The sequence below is a fragment of the Zootoca vivipara genome, chromosome 2, assembly GCF_965207765.1.
Source record: "Zootoca vivipara chromosome 2, rZooViv2.hap1.1, whole genome shotgun sequence".
NCBI classification, from domain to species: domain Eukaryota; kingdom Metazoa; phylum Chordata; class Lepidosauria; order Squamata; family Lacertidae; genus Zootoca; species Zootoca vivipara.
The window spans coordinates 71,066,023-71,089,356 of NC_142584.1; the positions used below are offsets into that span (position 1 = coordinate 71,066,023).

The following is a 23,334-nucleotide window of genomic DNA, read 5'->3' on the forward strand; positions in this document are numbered from 1 at the left end:
GGACTTCCAGGCACGGGACTGAGCAGGATTATTTTCGTCCCACCGCTTCAGTAAGTGAAGTTTTCTTTAGCATTCAGAGCAGAACAAGTTTCACCGCCCCCCGCCACCATGCATCTGCTTGAAAGGCCAGGTGCCCAGCCACCAGGTGGGGTTGGTGAGCAAGAATCTAGCTGCCGCTGCGTCTTAGGCAAAACACTGATTAAGCTTTTTTTTTTCCTTTTGATTCAGTCATGCAAATAGCCAGAGGTGTGTGTGTGTGCATTTGCTTTGCCTAATTCAAATGTATACAAAATCCTAATCACATTACCCTCTGAGTTGACAAAGTTTGCATTTTTATTAAATCAATCATAAGTTACAAAGGAGGAAAAAAATACAGATTTATATGTACAGCATTTTCAAAGACAAGCCAAAGAGGATCATGGGATAGGAGGTGGGACATTCCTTGGAGCAGCCAAAAAAATAATAAAAAAAAGGTTAAAAAGAGATAGAAGCTTTCTTTTTTTGCCAGCGAGTGATGCAGGGGAGTGAGAGAGATTGGGACCAGCCAGGGAACAAGGCGAAATGGACAGCTGGTTAGATTGGTTTGTAGGAATAGGAAATTTTGGCTCCATTCCCATGTGTTTTTGTGGAATCCAAATACTGGGATGCCTCAGTGCTGAATTATACCACCTGAGAATTTGACGCATTCGATGAGCGTTCCCCAACTTGGTCGCCTCTGGCCAGAACTCCTATCAGCCCCAGCCATGATGGGAACTGTGGTTCAAAGCACCTGGAGGGCACCAGCTTGAGGAAAAGCTGCAATAAATACATGAATCTGCTGAAACTAATCAGAAGTAATCAGTGCCTAAACAGGTGTAGGTAGTCTACTCTCTGCTACCAAATCAATGTGTAAAAGGTAAAGGTACCCCTGACTGTGGACAACTCTGGGGTTGCGTGCTCATCTCGCTCTCTAGGCCAAGGGAGCCGCCGTTTGTCCGCAGACAGCTTCCGGGTCATGTGGCCAGCATGACTAAGCCGCTTCTGGCGAACCAGAGCAGCGCATGGAAATGCCGTTTACCTTCCCGCCGGAGCGGTACCTATTTATCTACTTGCACTTTGATGTGCTTTCGAACTGCTAGGTTGGCAGGAGCAGGGACCGAACAACGGGAGCTCACTCCATCGCGGGGATTCGAACCGCCAATCTTCCGATCGGCAAGCCCAAGAGGCTCAGTGGTTTAGACCATAGCGCCACCTGCGTCAATGTGTAACTGAGGGCAAATCTGAGATCCTGTTGCTTCTTGAGATTGTAAAGGTACTACCACACCAAATCAACCTCGATTGCCTCCTTTTTGCAGCCTGTTTGGCTCCCCCCCCCCGACAGCTTTGGTTCAGTAACCTAGTCCCAACACAATCAGGGCTGTGTAGCCTGTGATTCCTGAAGGAGCACAGAGAAAGCATTGGCTATGCTGCAAAGATGTGCTTCTCAGTGACTGAGATGAGCCCCCTGCACAAGATTCCCAGGCAGTGGGGCTTGGGTGAGGATTCTGTGCCTATGCCCCTGCCATGTTTAGCAAATCCAGTATTATTTGTTTACTCATTCATACCATTCATACCCCGCCCTTCCTCCCAAGAGGATTTGTTTTATTTTATTTATTGCCAAATAGCAAACATTATTATACAAAAATAGGAGAAGTATATGCACATTTGTATGATTTATGCTGGTCATAGAAAAGACCTTTCCAGGATTTGCATTGACCGCATGCAGAATTTCAATGTTTCGTTTTTGGTATGCATTTACTCCACACAGGCCTGTGACTACTAACCTTTGCTTATCATGAGCCAACTAGTTCACGGCTACAAGCAGGGCTAGAGCAAAGTGGAGTTTTTGCTGTGTTTGTTTCATCCGTTTTCTCCAGGTCCGTTCAACAATCACTTCTGCTTAATGCCTTAAAAAGTGTTGACAGTCAATTGTGCAGTCTTTTGACTGCAGCAATACAACCTGTCAATTAGCCAACAATCTGACCCACTTTGGTAAAGCCACGCCGATTTGCAAACCAACTAAGAAATTAGCCATGGAATCCTTGGCTATATGGTACACATTATGGATAATTTTTTGGGGTGCGGTTTGGATGAAATATATGCTGTTGTGATGGCAGTCTGTTTAGGACACAAGTTTAAGTGCCAGACACACATGTTGGTAACTTTAACCAGAAATCACCAAGATGGGCATCTGCTTCAACCCGAGGTCTCAGGGTGCCACCTCTTGACTCTCATGGGCATGTTCCAACTAGACAAGTGCCCTTACAATACTGATAACAAAGAGAAAAGGGCTGACAAGAGAACAAAATGTGGCAGAATTTACTAAGGCTGCAGTCCTACATCCACTAATGAGTGACGGAAGGGGTAGGGGCTTATTTCTGAAGCACACATGCTTAGGATTGTACTGCAAGAGATAAGAGCAAAATTAGAAAGCACTTATTGGAGATGTCATCCCATGACAGCAAGAGATAAACGCAAAGATGAGTGGCATGGCAAGATATCGCAGATCCTGCCAGATATGTATGAAGAAGGATTTCTGCCATAAAGGTAAATGAGGGGAAAAGATGTCGCCCACATATGATAAGGTGACCAGCTGGGATTGCCAGTGCTGGAAGCTCTTACCTTGTAACAGAGAGGGAATATTTATAAAGAACTGCTCTGTTTCTCAGTAAGGAAAGACAACTATATGCCTCTGGTCTTCTCATGGGCATCTGAGTTGGCCAATGGGTGAACATAATGATGGAGTGGATGGGGCTCCAGTCTGATCCAGCAAATTCTTGCATACGCTTTGCCAGTTCATGCTAAATATTAGAGAGACGTCTGGTGAAAACTAATTCCACTTGTAGGAGGTCGGGGGCCAAGCTGAACAGTCATGAAAACCCCATCCTGTACTCTAATCCAGCTAAAATGGAACTCACAGCCAGCTTCGTATATTAGGAGAGAACTGCTAGGCAAAAAACAAAACAAAACAAAAAACACTGAAAAATTTCCTTTTTGGTACATTTTGTGATTTCTAGGACATGCACAGCTTGCAGTTCTATAGAAATCAGAACCCTTTTTCCAGTTCTGCTCTTGGAAAAGCAACCCATGAGAGACAGAAGCATAGCACGTTCTCTGTTAGGATCGCTAAATGTCTTACAAGCTCCAGCCAGTGCCACAGTCGAGATGGGACCTTTCCCAAGACCTCCAGCTCTATCAATACAGTACAAAGAATTTGAGTGGGGTTCCAATTCTTGAAGTAACATGTTTTCCCGAAAAAAGAAAGCATGTCAGGAAACCAGATGAAGAGAGAACCTCTTCATCTTCATTGCTGAAGGCAATCAGGAAGGTTTATGGAAGGTAAAGGATAATAACACTTTATAGTGTGGGGCAGAGATGTGTTCCACGGAAGCAAAACTATGAGGCTTGATTGCTCTTACCCATGACAGGCATATCTTTAGCCAGGGAGCTCTGCAGAAGCACCTCTTCCCTGACTGATTCATGGCCAGCACTGCTTTCAAGAGCTGTCTCGGTTATCCTCTCGCACATACACTTCCTTTCCTGCACATTTGGCTCCCCCCCCCTCACCTCTTTCCCCAGGCAGTCTCGCTTTGGAGCGGCCCAACGCTGATGCCATCTAACAAAGCGTGCGAGGGTTCTCCTAAGGTTCCCCCTCCCTGCCCCACCTTCCTGTTTCAGTATGGGGAGAACTTCTGCCTCTCAGCCTTCTTGCTGGCATTGGCTGTTGAGATCTTGGTCGTGTAGGTGGCAAGGCTGCCATTGTGCCCCGTGGCTGAGGAAGGGGGCAGCGTCAAGAAGGGGACAGGTTTCAGGCCAATGAAGTTGGAGAGGGAGATGGCATAGGGGGCACCAAGCAAGCCTGGGGGAGGCGCGGCCACTGCTGTCAGCGTTGGGGCTGGCGAAGGGGTGAGGGGCTGGGAGAAAGTCATGCCGAGGTCAACGGGGGGCGTCTGGGAGGTAGATTTGGCCGTCTCTAAACTGAAGAACAAGAAGGGAGAAAGAATGAGACTCGTGCATGCATGCACAATTTACACATACAAATGCAGCGTGTGAGGACATATACTTGGATGTATATGTGCTGTTATATGCATGAACAAGCTTGCACATGGAAAAATATGCATAGGTGTGGGCGGATATGTGCAATTTGTATAATACATACATACATACAAGTATGGATATGCACACACACACACACAGGCAAGTGTTTGAGCTGACATGTGCAAAGGAATAGGTACACACAAAGAATGGAGCTAGTGAACAAGGTACTCTAACATTGCTTTTGCTTCCAGATAATGTCTTCTCCAGAGTCCTCTCCCTCCGGGACTCCATTCTTGTGGAGAACCTCCAGTATGACACACAGGGCTTGTTTAGAACTCAGAAGTGGCTATGTTAAGGATGTTATACCTTGTCACGGTCCCTATTTAAACAATAATGGAATTGCAAAGCATTCCAGCCACATATCCTCCTTGACTTTCTCAGGTCATTGACAGACCACTGTGTTTTTCTGGGGAAATGAGAACCTCTCCCATGTGAGATGCATGGTACTGTTTATCTATTAACTTGTCCCAGGAGGAGGAGAAGGGAGATGGGGGCTGTTAATTCTCCTTCAACACGCAAATGCATCAAAAGTTGAAATGAGTTCTGGGGTCATCACCACAGGGAAAACTGATTACGAAAACGCTTACATGCATCCGTCAATGATGGGCTCCACGCCTTGAAAACTTGCGCCCTGTAGAGGTGGGCGATCCCTGAACTGTGAATGGCTATTTCCTGCTCTAAATCTTGAAGCACCCCAAATGCCAAGTCACAACAGCGACCAATGACAAATGTTGCTCTGTTTAAGTGAGGTTACCTTTTGGGCAGGATGGGAGAGTTCCCTGCTGCGACACAGCAGTTCTTCCTGCACAGAACTAAGGTCACATTCACACTTGACATTTAAAGCACTCTTATGTTACTTTTAAGCATCATGGCTTCCCCCAAAGAATTCTGGGAGCTGTAGTTTGTTAAGGGTGCTGGGAGTTGTTAGGAGACTCTTAACATACCACTGTTCCCAGGATTCTTTGGGGGAAGCCATGATTCTTAAAGTGGTATAAGAGTGCTTTGCAGCTGCAAAGGGAACATGGACGCCCAACATATTGTAGGCAAGGAAACTAGAAATCATGGTGGCTCCTGAGAAACTCAAGGCCTGGTTACTCTCCTGTGTGTCCGACACAGGCAGGCATTAGTGTGAAAGGCGGACAACAAAGCAATGAGAATACTTCATGGTGCTATGCTTAGCAGTCCTGTCTCTTGAGCAGAGGGCCGAGTGTTTGCAAACCGGCAAATTCAGCCATGACAGCAAGGCGCTGCCGCCTGCTCTCCGCAAAGCTGTCCATCTAAGAGGCCCCAGGCTTGGGCACAGCAGGAAGAAGCTGCAACAAGACGGCTGCGCAAGTGCTGCGTTACTCCCCACTTGACCTGCCCAGCAGTCCTAATGGCTCTTACCAGGCTGTGATGAGGTACTGAGCCAAAGTGATGCTGACGGGGGTGCCGGTGATGGTCACGTGACGCTCAGCAGAGCCCTCAGTCTGGTTCCCAATCTTGATGTGAGCTCCGGACATCTGCCGGATCTCGCTGATCTTGCTGCCCTGGCGGCCAATGATGCAGCCAATGAGCTAGGGAGGCGAAAGAAAGGATCAGCCTTTGGAGTGGAACCGCGCTGGAAACCTCACTGCCCAAGAACTGGACATGACTGGACAAAGCGAACAGAGAGCGTTTACTCATTTTAGGCAACTCTTGAGTGAGGGAATGAGTGAACCTTCCCAAGCCTGACCTATAGTACACAATGGTCTGCTTGATTTATTGTTGTTCAGTGTTGAATGAGTCTGAGCCAGAACCCATCAAGGCCTCAGGCTTATCTACACTTACCTTTCCAAGCCTGAGATTTAGCCATTTTTATTCACTCTCAAAGGAATGGAAAACACAAACTCAGCCATGTAGTTCAGGGTTCCTACCACACTGTGGCAGGAATTGGCCTATTTAAAAAATAAAACAGTCCAGATAGTTTCCTGAGGCTTGTTCCATAAACAAAAACTTCAGAAAGAGCTACTTTTCCCCGCACGGGGTCGGGGGGGGGGCAGAAGTAAAGGTCAGCGTTGCCCTCCTGCCCACTTGTTTCCTGCCTTCTGAGATGCCACAACGGCCTGCTGTGTGGCCAGCAACGCACGCTGACATCTGCAGAGCAGGCCTGGTACGCTGGCAGCCAGGCTGGCATGTGGGTGGGCACAAGAAATGCTGGCACAATTCCTCTTTTATCATATACACCCCTTCTGGGCTTCAACTTCCAAAGGACAGCTCACATGGGAGTGATGGCGAAGAAGTCGGAGGAAGTTAACCTTTCCCATGGCTGATGCTCCTCTCTCTCAGAGGACTGTTTATCGCTGCCCCTTCTTTTCCCACCATTTATCTCTCGGCCATGATAAGCTTCACCTGCTCAATATCTCTCCATGCCAGGCTGCTGTTAAAGACACAGGAGCGTAAGCATGTCTGTGTACAGTACATACCAATAATCTTGGGAACTGTACTTGGGAATCGTAGCTCTGTTAGTTCCCAGGATTCTCTTGGGGAAGACTTTTCCTTTCATGTGTTTTGAAGGTACAATGGCAATTGTGTGGAGGAGAGAAGGCTTGCGAGGGATGAACTTGAGATAGTAGCCCTTGATTCTGGAGTTTGTGTGAGAGTGAGGATAGATAAAACAACCTAGGGCTTTGCTGAACTTATCTTCCTTTCAAGGACCATGGCTGAGCGGTAGATTACATGCTTTGAGGAAACACTGAACTTTTGCAAGCTAGGTAACAGTACTGGCAGGAGGGTTCACAGCTTGCTAGGAAACGGTACTCCAAGAGTGTTCCTAAATGGTCTCTCACCAAATGAGGGGGCTTCATGGAGGGTGCCCTGATGCAAAAGTTCACGAGCTGTAGTTTGCATGACAAGCTACACACCTGGTGAAATTTCCTCTTCTACACAACAGTTGATCTGCAAGAGCCCTGTCCCCTTTTCCAACCTAGTTTTGACTGAGAAAGAAGCCAAAGGACTCTGCAGCAAAATACTTAGGGCTGTTCTACTTTTGTTTGAATGGAAGCACCCTCTGAAGATCTCCGTAGAGAGCGGAATGGGTTTGGCTCTGATTATAACCTTTTGGGGCCCATGCACACATTTGCAAACCGGGGGAACTATAATGGGCACAACGCACACAACTCGGCACACACCACAACCTATTCCCCTTGGCTGCGATACAAAGCTTCTTTCAAGCACCAAGTGGGATTGGGAGGACCCTGTGAACACCAAGGAAGACCTCTGTGTACACATGTGTGAGCTTACTAAATGTACATCATACGTTTAAAGCACAGGACTACCCCCCAAATATATTTGGGAACTGTAGTTCGTAAAGGCAAACTTACATCGTTAGGAACCAGGAACTCCTGAGAGCTATTCTGAGCGTTCGTGTCCAGGGCTGAAAAGGGAGAAAAGAAGCACAACGTTACTGGGGCTGTTCTGTCCTGGCTCTTTCTTGCCTTCCTAAAAGGATGACCACATTACAAGAAGAAGAAGTGAAACGCCTAGCATGAAACCCAAAGAATCCTTTCCAGGCACTACACGGAGCAAAGAGCAGGAGGCACACAAACAGGACTGGACCGTTTCCCAGCTACTGCAAAGCCATCAGAAGCTCCCAGAAGAGGCTTTTGTTTTATGCCACTTTGCTTGGGTCACATTACACCGGACTAATTTTAGACTGAGGGAGAGACTGTCCTGCCCTCTTTCTGTCTGATGCAGACTCCCCTTGGTTAATGCTGTTCTTTTAACGTAATAAGAAAAAATCCTAGGTGGAAAATCCTTAGATTACTTTTCATAATGAATTTTTTAAAAAAATCCTGTTGACAAGTATGGTGGGGTGAGAGGGGGGGGTATGTCTACATCTTTCCCTTGGCAATTGTAAGTACAGTGGTACCTCTAGTTATGAACTTAATTTGTTCCAGAGGTCCGTTCTTAACCTGGAACTGTTCTTAACTAGAGGCGTGCTTTCGCTAACGGGGCCTCCTGCTGCCACTGCGCCACCGGCACACAATTTCCGTTCTCATCCTGGGGCAAAGTTCTCAACTCAAGGTTAGTGGAGTTTGTAACCTGAAGCGTTTGTAACCTGAGGCGTTTGTAACTTGAGGTACTACTGTATGTGTGAATCCACATTTCTTATACGAAAAAGTACACTTGCCTTCAGATTGTTTTGTTATTTTTGTAAACAAGAGTTCAAGATTCTCAGAAAAAATGATACCCACCTCCTTTATTTATGTGTGTGCACATGCCAGAGAGTGCACTCCTGTTTTTAGTCTTGTATTTATCCAGTGTTGTGCTTTTTTTAAAAAAAAATATACAGAGCAGGGATGCAGAACATGTGACCTTCTAGATACCGTTGGACTGAAACATGCATTATCCCCAAACAGTGTGGCTAATGGTCAGGGACGATGGGCTACAAAGTCCAGTAATATCTGGAGGGCCACAGCTTTTCCTGAGTCAGAAGATAAATGCTCCAGTTCTCCTTCTGGTATCCTACTCTAGCATAAGAGTGCTGATCCAGACTTTAAAAAAAGACCAAGTGACAGGCTCCAACAAAACTAACCCCCTCCCTTACCTAGCAATTCTCCATCATTTCATGGGCAATTTGCTAATTTATTTAGTTCGAAGAAAAAGAAGAGGAGGAGGAGGAGGAGGAGGAGGAGGAGGAGGAGGAGGAGGAGGAGGAGGAGGAGTTTGGATTTGATATCCCGCTTTATCACTACCCTAAGGAGTCTCAAAGCAGCTAACATTCTCCTTTCCCTTCCTCCCCCACAACAAACACTCTGTGAGGTGAGTGAGACTGAGAGACTTCAAGGAAGTGTGACTAGCCCAAGGTCACTCAACAGCTGCATGTGGAGGAGCGGAGATGCGAACCCGGTTCCCCAGATTTTGAGTCTACTGCTCTTAACCACTACACCACACTGGCTCTCCTGCACTCCCCATTTCTAGGGCCAATTATTCATGCACCATGTTCTTTCCGTGGAGACCTATTGCCTAAAGGCAGCTGGAGCACAGGCTCACTGTACATCTGAGTAAGCCCCTAGGGCCATAGTTTGCCACAGAGGATTGTGGGAGTTTAAGTGGCTTCATAGCTCTTTGGGGTTCCTCACCTGCTACTATTGACGGAGATTGTCCCAAGGAAGCGAATGAGACAGGCTGCCCAGAAAGCTGCTGCAACTTCGACACCTAAATGAGAGGAAGAAGTCAGTGGAGTGACAGTAAGACCTGCGTTCCCATCTACCTGCTCACATTAGGAAGTAGGTGGGTCAGTCATACACCTAGAATACACGCGTTGGCTACTCCTGAGGTATAGTACTAACTGAGCATGTGAAATTTAATTACCGTATATTTCAATGTATAAGACACCCCCATGTATAAGACAACCCCTATTTTTTAACCCAAAATTAAGAAATTAAGTTTAGCTTTTGGGGGTGGGTGGGGGAGGTCACTTCTGCCAATCACTCATCTGCCTCCCCACCACTGCCGATCGCTTGCCACAGCCACTGCCAATCGCACACCTCACCACAGCCGCCAATTGCCTGCCCACCTCACCACAGCCACCAATCGCCTGCCCAATTGCCGCAGCCACAGCCAATCGCCAGCAGGCCTTGCCACAGCCACCAATCACCCGCCCAATCGCCGCTGCCAATCTCCTGCTTGCTGCTGCCATTAATCACACATCCCCCCCCTCTGCATTCACTATACGTGTATAAGATGACACCCAATTTTGCCTGTTTTTGTTTTTGTTTTGTTTTTTAGCAAAAGGCATCATTTTATACATGGAAAAATACGGTATATGAAATGGAGTAAGTGAAAGCTACTGCTGGTGCTGCCTGCTGTCATAAATTATTGTATAGCCTTACCCAACAAGGTACTCTCCAAACGTTGCTGGATTACAGCTCCCATCACCCATAGCCTAGCCATTGGCCATGCCTGTTGGGGCTGATGGGAGTTGAAGCCCAGCTATGTCTGGAAGCAAAGATCACCAGTGTCAAAGCAATGATTCTTCAACATCAACTTCATTGGACTGGTCCAAACTTTAAAATGGTAAGCGTAATGCTGGTGGTCAACAAAAGAGTTTCAAAGACTCTCTTAAGGCAAATCCAAAAAATGTAGTATAAACACTGACAATTGGGAAACACTGGCGTGTGAGCGCTCCAATTGGAGAACAGCCTTTCCCAAAGGTGTCATGAGCTTTGAAGACGCTCAAACTCAGGAGCGTGCTAAGAGGAAGGCACATTTGGCAAACCCTCACCATGATCAACTCCCGCCAGGAAACCAATGTCCCCACTGTGGAAGAATGTGGCGATCCAGAATTGGCCTCCACAGTCACTTACGGACTTACTGTTAAAACCGTGTTCATTGAAGACAATCTTACTCGGCTATGAATGATCGCCAAAGAAAGATGTCTGGAAGCACCAGGATTTGCCATCTGGATGCCAGGAGGGAGAGAATGGGGAGGCAGAATGGCAAGTCCGGAACAGGCAAGCAGGACAACAAGACATGGGGAACGATGGAAGGGGAAGGCTTGAAGAAGCTGGCCCTAGCAATACACTGAACTACTAGGAAGTGTGGATTCAAAACGGAGCCTCCTTTTAGTCTGTAAAGCTTGACTTACCTCTGCTTGAGACATACCACTGTACTGTCCTTGCATGGAGAATCCCTGAAAAAAGGATGACAAAGGAGAACAGCGCTATCAAAAATGTAAGAGAATGAATAGGCCCAGCTCCATATTTTGGAAGGGGGCTGGGGAAGCTACCCTTGGTGCCTCCCAGTGCTTGCCACTACTCTGACCCTCTGGCAAAGGTAGCACTGTTAGTAGCCACCAGCCCCCTTGCGCAGGCTTTTGAGGCATCACTGCCAGGTAAGTGCACATGTTTGTGAGCAAAAGGCAGCTGCCAGATTCCCCCTTGTGCTTGCCCATGAGAGTGGGCTTACCCTCACAGTGCTGGTGCCGAAATGAACCGGAAGCAGAGCAGTTGTGTGGCTCCTGGCTTGTTACAGCACAGGAATAAGTCAGCTCACAAGTTAGCAAGCAAGAGAGCAGGGTTGCAGGGACACTGGTGCTGCCAGATGCTGAAGGGCCAGCAAGCGCTCAGGGATCCAAGGCAAAGCATCAACCCCAGGGGGCCTTGCTGGCATAAATGAACCTTGGCAAATGGCTACCTACACTGGGTGCTGACGCCAGAACTGAGAATAAGAATGGATGGGCTTACTTGTCATTTGTATTTTGTTGATGGTAAATCTCAAATGACTTAAATAAATAAGAAATTGGGGAGGAGAGAAGCTCGCAAGAAAGTAGACTTCCTGGTAACTACTGTGCTTACTGAAATGTCTGTTTTAAGGTGTGGAAAGGACTAGGACCAGTCAGAAAGAGGCTGTAGAAATTCCATAAGCAGTTTCATCATCCTACCCAGAAACATATGAATAAGCAACATGGGAGGAGTGAATCTCATTCATTTTGCTCACCAAAAGCTTAAAGTTAAACTTTTGGAACATACACAAATAAAACCTTAAAAAATGATTGCAGAATAAAACATAGATGATAATTAGAATCATAGTATTGTAGAGTTGGAAGGGATCACGAGGGTCATCTAGCTCAACCTGCTGCAATGCAGGAATCTCAACACACGATTCCTCATCTAATTTGAAACCATACTGGACCCTGCTTAGCTTTGCAAATGTGCAAGCAGTTTTATTGCTGCACCACTAGGAGGACACTAGTAAATAATGAAGTCAGATGTATCTGTACAATTCTCCCTCTTATCTTTAATATATGTGGTATTCCCAAACTCGGTGTGCTAGGTCTTCTGTTTCACTTAAATTCAGAATATTTTATTCTATTGACCCCAAATTATGATGATTTTCATCCGGCTGATATGCAAATGAGTAATTGTTCCTCCTAATATAAAATTCAAATCAGTTAAGCATCATTTCATAGTAAAGTAGATTTGAAATGGGGCAGCACATTACAGATTTACACCTAATATAATCTGTTTGCTGATACCACTAAGCTTTAGGCTTATTGTCTAGTGCCATTGTGCGGGAACTGGGTCACCATCTCACTGAGATAAATTATTCTTATACAGTTGTAATTTTATTTTATTCAGCCAAATCAACATTTTTCAGCCTCAATTTGCACATCTTTGGTCATCTGGTAAATAAGTTTTGATTTTGTACTGGCTGTCAATCCTCGGATGCGCTTGAGCGGCAACATTTGTTGAACCTGACTGTGCATCGCAGCAGGGCAGAATTTTGCAAGGATCAACAACTTTTAACAACATAACAGATGTTATTTTAGGCATATAGCAAAATATCCATGTTAAATCCCACATCCTATAAACTGGTTCACTGTAACATAGATTTCCTTTTTTCTTTATAAACTTTAAAAGATTCCGTTGCGCTATTGCTGGTTTAAGCATACAAAAAATTAACAGCAACAACAGCAACACCTCCCCCCACCCCACAAAACCCCCTATCAATACCAAGAGTCTGTGCAGCAGCCTCAGTTTTTGCAGCTGGAGTCAGTCAGGGCCTTGCCCTCTCAGGCCAGATAGGGAAAAGCCTGCAAAAATTGTCTCCTGTGAATTTATGAGTCCCTTACCTGATTGGCTGAAAGAAGAACTGATCCCAAGGACAGGCTGGGGTGGTAGGGAATAGTGGCGCCTTTTGGTGGAGACTGAAGGAAATCAAAGGAGGAATCACTGTACCATATACACAATGCCACTTCCATCCCATTCTATCAGCATCCCCCCATCCATTTCATCCTAATGGCCATGGCACCCTTGCTACTTCCTGTGAGTTCCTCTGGATTTCTTTGAGTTGCAAAATAGGCACCGGCTGGGAATATCTTTAACTCCTGTTTGGTATGATATGATATGAGTAGTGCCTAGGGATGCCTGGTTCAGAGGAGAACAATAAAGGTGGCCTGTTTTTTTGTTTTTTTTAAGTCCCATGAGGAAAAGGTTGAGGAAAAGGTATGTTCTTTCAGTCTTTCAGTGGTATGTTTATTTTGGAGAAAAGACAACTGAGAGTGGGGACATGATGGCCCTCCTCAATTTCTTGGAAGGGCTGCCACACAGAAGAAGGCAAAATCTGGTTCTCAGTTCCTCCAAAGAGCAGTACTAGAGCTAATAAGTTTCAGTTGGGGAGATTTCAGATGGAGAAACATCTTGATGGGTAACAGCAGCACCAGATTTAAGTTGGTGTGAGTGGTTCCCCTGCACAGGGCGCTGAGCCAAGGGGGAATATAATAATAATAATAATAATAATAATAATAATAATAATAATAATAATAATACCGATACAGTATTTATTTATACAGGTACCTACAGTGGTACCTCGGTTTGCGACCGCAATCCATTCCGCAGAGCCGGTTACTCCCTGAATCGGTCACTCCCTGAAGGCACGCTTCTGCGCATGCGCAAAGCGCCGATAGAGCGCTTCTGTGCACACATGCACTGCACAGATTGCTTCTGCGCATGCGCGCACTGCGCAGATCGCTTCTGCGCATCCGAGCGCCGCGGAACCCGGATGTAAACACTTCTGGGTCCGCAGTGGTCGGAAACCGAAGCGGTCACAAATGGAGGCGGTCGCAAACAGAGGTTTGACTGTACTAAGAAGATCTATTAAAAAGCAACTGTACCAAAATGAATGATTGTGAAAATAATAAATATTGGGGGTTGTGCCAAATTTTGTCCTTGCTCAGGGCACCATACTGTATTACCAAAATCTGGCCCTGATAACAGCAATTCTGCCATGGAACCTGTGACCTCGAGGGATGGTGCACCCTCCTTTGCTGGAGGTTTCAGAGGATATTATCTGATTCTGTGATTTCACATGCATTGTGTTAAGGAGCAATGTGTGACTTCTTGACACTGGCAACAAGGAAAGGGTGGTATATATTCCACTGATGGAACTAACTTTTGACAGGGCTGTCAGATTTACAGCAGATGCCATTCATGCGGACTGAAACTACCATGAGATATCTAGGGCAGAATTCATCTTCAGCTTTGCAAACAGTGTTCACTATGGGCCAAACTAGATCTGACATGTGAGCAGCCACTGAAGGAAAGGACTATAGCTAAGAACAGAGCATCTGTTCTGCATGTGGAAGATCCCAAGTTTGATTCTCCAGGCATCTCCAGGAAGAGCCAGGAAATATCTCAATCTGAAGTGCTTGAGAGCTGCTGCCAGTCAGTGAAGACAACAGAGCTAGATGGAGCAAAGTTCAAACTTGGTGTAAGACTCCTTCCTTCCTTCCTTCCTTCCTTCCTTCCTTCCTTCCTTCCTTCCTTCCTTCCTTCCTTCCTTCCTTCTTTCTTTCTTTCTTTCTTTCTTTCTTTCTTTCTTTCTTTCTTTCTTTCTTTCTTTCTTTCTTTCTTTCTTATAAGCAGCCACAGGGGACTTCAGATCTGATTGAACAGTAGCAGAGTAGGGAAAGTATATTTAACCCTTTCCCCATTGACACATTTTTGTGATCAAAACACCCACCCAGCTGTTCTTTTCCTTACAGGGGAAAAGATACAGGGATCCAGTACATTTCCCCCCTAGAGTAGAAAGGCAGCTAGGTAGGATGATATTGATGAGGGGAACTGCTTGCAGCTATACATCCCTGCTGCTGCTTCTTTGGTCAGATTTATAATGATATGAATGAATTATATTGGGCAATATCCAGCTGTTAAGGATTTACACTAGAAAAACCGAACTCCCCCCACACACACACACACACCTCCCCAAATCTGCTCTGGAGGGTTGAGAAAATCAAAGGGGAATATCAATGATTTCTTCTGCTTTCGGGGCGGGGGGGAACCAATGTGACTTATGTTTGTGACATCAGCACCCATAGCACCAACCCCCATTCTCAACTGTCCCCTAACGAAGGGGGCAATGATGGTTGAGTTGAGAGTGCTGATTGGTGCAATGACAGCTGATGTCACAAAGGCACTACTGTTCCTTACACTAGATATGGCTGGTGAGTGGCTCCAGCTGAAAGAGAAGTGCAGGAAAAGGAAAGGGAAGCAGGGACCCAAGATACAGAAGCGTCCGTGGAAAGAAAGGTACAGCAAAACCAGCTGGGAAGGGATGCCACCAGCTTCTACGTATTATCACCAGTGGGGTGGCATTTTCTAACAATTGTCCATGCATGTTTGGAAGGAAATGTAAAGGTAAAGGTAAAGGGACCCCTGACCATTAGGTCCAGTCGTGACCGACTCTGGGGTTGCGCGCTCATCTCGCATTATTGGCCGAGGGAGCCGGCGTATAGCTTCCAGGTCATGTGGCCAGCATGACAAAGCCGCTTCTGGCAAACCAGAGCAGCACATGGAAACGCCGTTTACCTTCCCGCTGTAGCGGTTCCTATTTATCTACTTGCATTTTGACGTGCTTTCGAACTGCTAGGTTGGCAGGAGCTGGGACCAAGCAACGGGAGCTCACCCCGTCACAGGGATTCAAACCGCCGACCTTCTGATCAGCAAGTCCTAGGCTCAGTGGTTTAACCACAGCGCCACCTGGGTCCCAAACATGCATGTTTGGAAGGAAATGTAGGACAGTCTAATTTGGAGATGTAGATACCCAGCCTTGTGGTACCACTTCTCCACGATGGAAGGGAGGGTCACGCATTGCAGTGTGTTGTCCTTGCCTGATGAGGTGGAAGGAAAACGACCCAACGACCCATACCTCCAAGATGACAGCGCAGATCTGTCGCACGCATTGGATGATGGCATCTGGTACTCCAGAGACTGTCACAGCCCTCTCGGTGGAGTTGGGGAGCAGGTCTCCAGCCACTTGGACTTGTGCTCCTGTGGTCTGCATTAGGGGGCCAAAAGCAAATTCTCAGTCTTTCAGGGCATTCTGATGAACCCTGCCCCACCCAGAGAACAGCCAGGTCAGAAACAGCACATGGGTCACTAGAAGGGAAGTATTTCAGAGTCTTCTTCTAATGGTATGATTTCCTAAGCAGAGATTAATCCACACGCAACTAAGAGAATTCATGAGACCCTCTCAAAGAAATGTTTGTAGTTTAGCTCACAATTTTGTTTATCATTATTATTTATTTATTAAATTTGTATACCACCTCTTCTATTTCTCCTTACTAAAATGGTTTTTTTAAAAAATAAACAACTCCTCAATTTGTCTCTATCCTTGCTTTCCTCAAACCTCTGCTGTTGTTTAAAACCAGTTTTTGTTTCTGTGACCATCTCTGCTTTACTCAATTTTCTGCCACTGTTTGAGTACAGTGAGAAAGGACAGACACTGAAAGGAAAAAAATGGCAGTTTCAGATTTCCCCCCCCCCTTCCATTCATGCCTCACGAGGGGCACCAAACCCCATTACTTACTAGTCCCCTCCCCCGGGTCAGTCTCCAACCCTCCACCACACACTCGTGTTATTAACAACCAACCAATCACACACACACCATCCATCCATTTAATTTTCCCTAACTGAGCAAGCCAAATGGCAGCTTTGCTCTTAAAGATGCAGTAACATATATCAGCTTTGCGCGCACACACACACACTCATGCTGATAGGAGATTGCAGAAAAGGAGAGAGGAAAAGGCATGAAAATGTGGGAGGTCTGTGTGGAAGGGAGATTTGTAAGTAGGAAGTAGGAAAAGGGGGATGAAGGTGATAATGTTGTGTGTGCACGAAAGCGGCTGCACAATAGCAGAGCACATATGGAATGGAAATGTGGGGTGTGATCTATGTGCAAGAAAGAATTGAGAAAAGAAAGCAGGCAGGTGGAGAGGGAAAAGGAGTAAAGGTGAGAAGGAGGCAAGGAAATGGGGTTGAAGAGGAAAGCACGAGCATGCAAGACTGCAGAAAAGGCAGAGGTGGCGGCTTCATAACTGGGCAGAAGGTAAAAAGGGTGCTTCATATTTGCAATGTGTGGGTGGAGGAAGAAGCAGGAGGTTCCCATGGGAGTGGTTTGTGTGCAAGGGGGGTTGCACAAAAGGAAAGGGAGGCATGGACATGGGGAGTGGAGGTGCAAACAGGTGTAAAGTGGAGCTGCAGAACAGATGAGAGAAGCCCAGGAATGGGGTTGGGAAGGTGAAAAGTGAGCTTAGTAGTTGCACGGGGTGGGAAGGGGAAGCTCCAGGGAGTCAGTGCAGGGGAATGGCAGCCCCTAGTTTTATAAAAAATTCACTCAGGTAGCTTAGGATGAGTAGCAAATATGAAAACTAGGAAGAAAAATGGTTCAGGTACAGAAAACAAGCGTAGAAGAAACAGGTGTTCTTGTCCATGGTATGGAGAGGAATGAAGCGATAGGAGAAGAACTCAGATAACTGATTTCCAAAGTTTTTACCTCTCGGATCTCCTTTATTTTGGCTCCTGCTTTGCCAATGAGCGAGCCACATTGGCTGGCTGGAATGACCAGCCTCAGTGTGACAGGTGGCCTGGAGACAGTTCCTCCATTGGCAGCTCCTGTTCCCAGATCCTGAAACAAAACCAATGGGATGAGGTTCAAGATTCAATGGGTTCCTTCAGAATCACCTTTTTGGTAGCAGTGTGCATTATACTATTCCGGACACACCACTGCTGTCGTGAAACTCAGATGCAGTGGTTCTTTTCCCCAGCATTTCTAAGATCCATATGATGATATTCAGATTTTAGAAACCCTGGAGCAACCAGCCAATAGCATTCCACACTGATTTCCAGGCATAACATGGCCTGATCTCCTAACCTGGGTCATGATTTGGAGCATGATTTAACTCCCCGCCCCCCAACTCCCGACTCTACATGCCAGCATCATAAAAAAGATAACTCCTACATGCAAAGATAAGTACATTATACCGTCTCAAGAACTGTTTCTTTCCTAGAGCAATTTTGGCCTTAAATGGAAATTCTGGACTTTGAAGTCATCTTATTTTCATTGGTTTACTGTTCTGTATTGTATTGTGCTTATTAGCATTTTAATTCATGTGGAGTGTTTTAATTGAGTTGATACAGCAATCAAGAAATTTCGTTGTTCCTGCAAGGGGACAGTGACAATAAAGATCTATTCTATTCTTCTATATTATAACCCTTTCCATGATTAGTCATAATCGTTCAATAAGGTATGTAGTTGAACATTCTCATGTACTTTGTTGTCCCATACACAAGCAGTAAAACCAATTTTTCTCAAAATCAGATTGTCCAATTGTCTTCTTTCTTGGGTGTGTGTATCAAGTTTATCAACTGGATCACAGAAACACTAAATCTCCCAGACCGTAAGAAACTAGGCTCCATTATAGAAAGTGGGTTGCTTTCTCCTGCTATCTAGGATGTGATTGCTGCGCCAATGCCTTTTTGTGTGTGTTTTGAACTGATATGTGGAGAAAAAACATATTTCTTTTGGTACCACATCCTCCAGTTTCATCTGTACAAGGCACTGAAACTGTGAGGAGGTGGCTCCGCCATGTGGAGGCAGAACTGAGTGACCCCCTTACCTCCTCCAGCTTGAAAGCAATCATGGAAACAGCTCTAAAAACTGCATCAGTGGATCCTGTGATAGTGGTGATCCGTTCTGGACAGGATCCCTCTGAAATTGTGATCCTGGCTGTACTCTAAGAAAGCAAACCACGAGTAATGTCATTAATAATAATTTAACATTGCTACCAAGTGCTTAGAATGCTTTGTTGATATAATAATATTGTAAGGTGGGCTCCATATTACAGACATGCAGCTAAGAAAGAGAGAGAGAAAGAGAGATGCTCGTCTCTCTAGGGAACACAGGAAGCTGCCTCACACTGAGGCTGTGCACACATGACCATTGAGATACCTGTTGCACATGCACAGACCACTGAATAGGTGTTCAGGGATTACCACAGAGAAACAAATCAGGTAATTTGCACTGAGCGAAGACATCCCTTCCCCCTCTCTGGTGTGTACAGCAATGTAAAAATGTGACTTGAAATGCAGTGAGGGAGTGGCGGGGGGGGGGGGAGATCTCCCTGCATCTCAAGCCACAGATTTGCTTTTCACCTTTGTCAGACCACAGATCTATCTAGCTCCATTGTTGACAATAGTTGGCAGTGGCTCCGTCTCCAGGGTTTCAGAGGGAAAAAAAGCCTTTTCCAAATCACACTCCTCCCTGGAGATCTCAGGGACTGAACCTGGGGTTTTCTGCACCCACAAAATGTTATCTGCCACTGATCTATGGCATTTCCCCCTCTGTAGAATAAACTTCATTTGAATTTTAAAGAAATGCTGAGAAACAAGGCTTGTGCAGGCTGCTCCCCTGCCTTGTGCCTCTTCACATTTCTCCGCATACTCTTCTCAATTCTCATTCAGGATACCCACTTTCCTCACAAAAAAACCCTTAATCCAGATAAAATGTCCAGAATCGTATAGGCATTCTACACCATTCCATGTTTGACCGGCAGCCAATTCCAATCTAGAATGGAATTACAGTACTGTACTTCCACACTTACTTGTTCCCGTATCCTCTTCACAGTCTCTCCTTTCTGTTGGATTAAGGACAACAAAGTTCGTCAGACTTCCGCAGCTTCACAGATGCAACAAAGAAACAGCCGCCACACACAAGAACCTACATCAATCTTACCTTGCCTATGATACTGCCAACTTCCTGCAGAAACACAAAAGACATGAGAAGTTGAATTAAGGGAGATTTACAAATCAGCAGGAGTTTGGCAATGTCTGTATACTTTCTGCCAGAAAATGAGAATGCAGCACTCCTCCCCCCTTCATGGAAAACATGGGTCATTCAGGATTTGACAGCTTAAATGAGAAGGATATCCCTCTTCCCAAACATTGGCAATCTCACGACCTTTCTTATTGGAGCCTTTACAAATAAAAAATAGAAAATGTTATGGGGAATTTACATGTTAATCCAGACACCTTGGCAACGTCTTTTGCTGAGTCTATTTTGCAATCCCAGCTCAAGATTCCCCACACAGACAAGGTATTGTGTGTAGGAAAGAATCACACCCACACCATACATTTAAAGCACATGGCTTCCCCCAAGGAATCCTGGGAACTGTAGTTTACCTATAAAAGAACTACAACTCCCTTAACTAAGTTGGAGGAAGAATCGTGTACATTAAATATATGGTGTGTATGTGACTAGTATTTCAAGACGCCCTCCTGATTTAGAAGTAGGGTAGTGGCTCACTGAGTTTGGGGACTTAGGTTTGCATCATAGCCAATGTTCCCCACCAAGGCAAACAGCAAATCTGATCCAATGAGACGTCTGCTATGGACTCTAATGAAATCAGGACCACAACCTAATACGGCAGTCTCTGTTTACTTACCTTCCCATGCATAAGCATTCGAAGGGTGAGAGTGATGCTGAGTTCTCCTTCGTCCAGTCCATTATCTGAGCCACTCATCCTATCTGGTGATGCCATGATGTAGGAATGCATGGGTCTGCTCCTAAGGAAACCAACACCCAGGGTCTAGCAGGAGTGGAAGGCGCCGAATCTGTAGACGCAGAGAGAGAAATAAAAGAGCATCAGAAGGGACCTTGCTCGTAAATCAGCCCAACGAGTTGGCAGGGCTGCAGTGATGAGGAAGCCGTGGTTGAGTTTCATGCAACGTCCTTTGATGCTTCTTGTCTCAGAGTCAGGACGCCCTGGAGGATAATGATTACAACGATGAAGAGAAGCATCACATAAGGAAACATAGCAGCCTTTCCAGATGTAATTCACTGAAAACCCTTCAGAGAAACTCAGTCAAATATTATGATTTACTAATCAGATTTATATCCCAAACTCCCTCCAAAAGGAGAACGTACAACGATGATATATATCTGCAATCTGGGTAAAGAAAAAGGTAAAGGGACCCCTGACCGTTAGGTCCAGTCGCGGACGACTCTGGGGTTGTGGTGCTCATCTGGCCGAGGGAACCGGCGTTTGTCCGCAGACAGCTTCTGGGTCATGTGGCCAGCATGATTAAGCTGCTTCTGGCGAATCAGAGCAGCGCATGGAAACGCCGTTTACCTTCCCGCCAGAGTGGTACCTATTTATCTACTTGCACTTTGACGTGCTTTCAAACTGCTAGGTTGGCAGGAGCTGGGACCGAGCAACAGGAGCTCACCCTGTCACGGGGATTCAAACCGCCAAGCTTCCGATCGGCAAGCCCTAGGCTCTGTGGTTTAGACCACAGTGCCACCCGCGTCCCAAAAGAAAAAGGTAAGTGACATTTAAGAATATCCTGCCTCTCAACAAGTTTATTCTGATAGTCTATTTGCAGAGATCTAAGATGGTATGAAGTGGTGATCCCTGGGTCGGAGCCACAGTACCGTGTCCTGCTGGACACTTGATCTCCATTTTGTTCAGATATGTGATGGAAATGACCAGCTGTGTAATCCCTCCCTCACCTCCAGTGTATTGCATGGCTGGCTGCTGTTCAAGTGAGCGAAATTCTTGAATATCATAGATACCATATATTTGGGGGGAGGCATGAGGGGTGGAATATGAATCCCTGTGACCCACATGTGTGGGGTAAATAGCTAAATAATAGACTGCATGCCTGGATTCAAAACACAGAGCTAAACTCACCTGCCAGCAAGAGAGAGTCCCCAGTAGCAGAACTTACACAAAACTCAAGCAACAGTATAGTCCTAGGAATATAGGTTGTTAGACCCTTTTATCCCATCTAGTCCACTTGCAAACAGCGCTGCTCTCTTTCTACCCTTCTTATAATGAACAGACCACACACTGCTAAGTAAGTTTAAAACACTTTACTTACAAAACATTCCAAAAGTCAGATTCATGCATTTATCCAAGCAGCAGCAAGGAGAACATAGGCAGAATACTTTTGGGTAGAAAATACAGAAATATAGCTTCAAACACGTGCTCTAAGCTTAGAGCTTGCTTAGAAACATTTTCCTTTGTCAGTTACATGGAGTGGAATGAGTGGGAACAGGAAGAGAAGGCTTCACTTTCTCATCGGAGAAGAGGGGACACAGCGGAGTCTAGGAATCCAGCTCTATTTTCTTAACCCTTTGTGCGGTAACTAGCACTTATGCGTAGTTATGGTCGACTGAAATTTCCCTACTATATCTCTCTTTTCTGAATGTTGGGTAGTCTGTTCTAAAAAGGCCACCAGCCATGTCTTCAGTATGGCTTTGTGGTCTATAGAAGACTCACACAGAAAAGTTGCTGTTGTTTCCCTCCCCTACAATTTTTACCCAAATACTCTCAACCTCTCTTCCACCATCACTTGTTAGGTGGTAGCGGGCTGAGGATCTTCAGCCCCTTCCCCCTGTTGTTTCTAACTTTTAAAAAGTTTGGTTTTATTTACTTTGCTTACAGGGTGGCTCTCCCTCTTAAAAAATGCCTAAATGCTCAACTATATATATAAATTTGCATATGCAAATTTGCACCATGGGATTTTAAGGATCTAGCAACACTCCAACCCTATTTTGATATCTATTTCTTTGTAAAGGGAGAATCTTTGAATTAATGCAGTTGCCTCAGAGATTCTTTGGCTCATCTGGTTTTAATTCCTGGGTTTTCTGCAGAGTCCCCTCTCGATGTTTGGACTAGTTGCTCCATTATAAGCTTTTGCGAATCCAAGAACTACAGCTATAAAATAGGAACAAGATTATTAACTTTTTGCAAACCATGTGGACCAGAGGTGTTCCTTCTCCTGTGTTTCGTCTTGCAACATGGAGTGGAAGCCATGTTAGCCTGTTGCAGCAAAAAATGCAATTAATCTTACGGCACCTTCAAGGCAAATGTATTATGTCATAAGCTTTCGTGGACTCAGGCCCACTTCGGCTTGCAAGGTAACTTCAGTTCACTTGAGAGGGTTAGAAATCGCAACTGACACAGAAGGCGAATTATGATACAGTTACGGATTTTACGTGTTCAGCTGGCTCATTCACGAAGCACCGCGAAAGGAAGATAATACTTTATTCAAGAAAGATAATACTTTAAAATTAAGGTCAACACATTCATTACAAAAAAAAAATCCTTCCAGTAGCACCTTAGAGACCAACTAAGTTTGTCATTGGTATGAGCTTTCGTGTGCATGCACACTTCTTCAGATACCAGATACCAGATGCATGCACACGAAAGCTCATACTAATGACAAACTTAGTTGGTCTCTAAGGTGCTACTGCAAGGAATTTTTTTATTTTGTCTCGACTATGTCAGACCAACACGGCTACCTGTAACATTCATTACAGAATGTGAGGCCTTCTGTAGATGCACAGCTCTTTTTACCAGAACAATCTACTGCCAGCAATTCACTGTAATCCTAACTTATCATTCTGGGCTAG

At 45.5% G+C, this 23,334-nt stretch overlaps 1 protein-coding gene across 4 annotated transcripts in view; it reads right to left on the minus strand.

Annotated features, from left to right (window-relative positions):
- Positions 1–311: 311 nt before the first annotated feature.
- PCBP4 (poly(rC) binding protein 4) overlaps positions 312–23,334 on the minus strand; it is a 41,000-nt gene continuing 17,977 nt past the window's right edge. For 2 of the 4 annotated variants that reach the window (XM_060271519.2, XM_035106083.3), the window contains exons 2-13: positions 20,360–20,528; positions 19,651–19,674; positions 19,520–19,552; positions 18,536–18,652; positions 17,413–17,544; positions 15,787–15,915; positions 12,713–12,787; positions 10,727–10,771; positions 9,219–9,294; positions 7,458–7,510; positions 5,503–5,672; positions 312–3,996 (exon numbers count right to left, since the gene is read on the minus strand). In XM_060271519.2, coding sequence (XP_060127502.2) covers positions 3,693–3,996; positions 5,503–5,672; positions 7,458–7,510; positions 9,219–9,294; positions 10,727–10,771; positions 12,713–12,787; positions 15,787–15,915; positions 17,413–17,544; positions 18,536–18,652; positions 19,520–19,552; positions 19,651–19,674; positions 20,360–20,470 — 1,269 coding nt within the window. In that variant the 5' untranslated portion in view covers positions 20,471–20,528 and the 3' untranslated portion in view covers positions 312–3,692. The remainder of the gene's footprint in view (positions 3,997–5,502; positions 5,673–7,457; positions 7,511–9,218; positions 9,295–10,726; positions 10,772–12,712; positions 12,788–15,786; positions 15,916–17,412; positions 17,545–18,535; positions 18,653–19,519; positions 19,553–19,650; positions 19,675–20,359; positions 20,529–23,334) is intronic. The other 2 variants (XM_088662187.1, XM_088662186.1) reach the window with 2 other exon arrangements.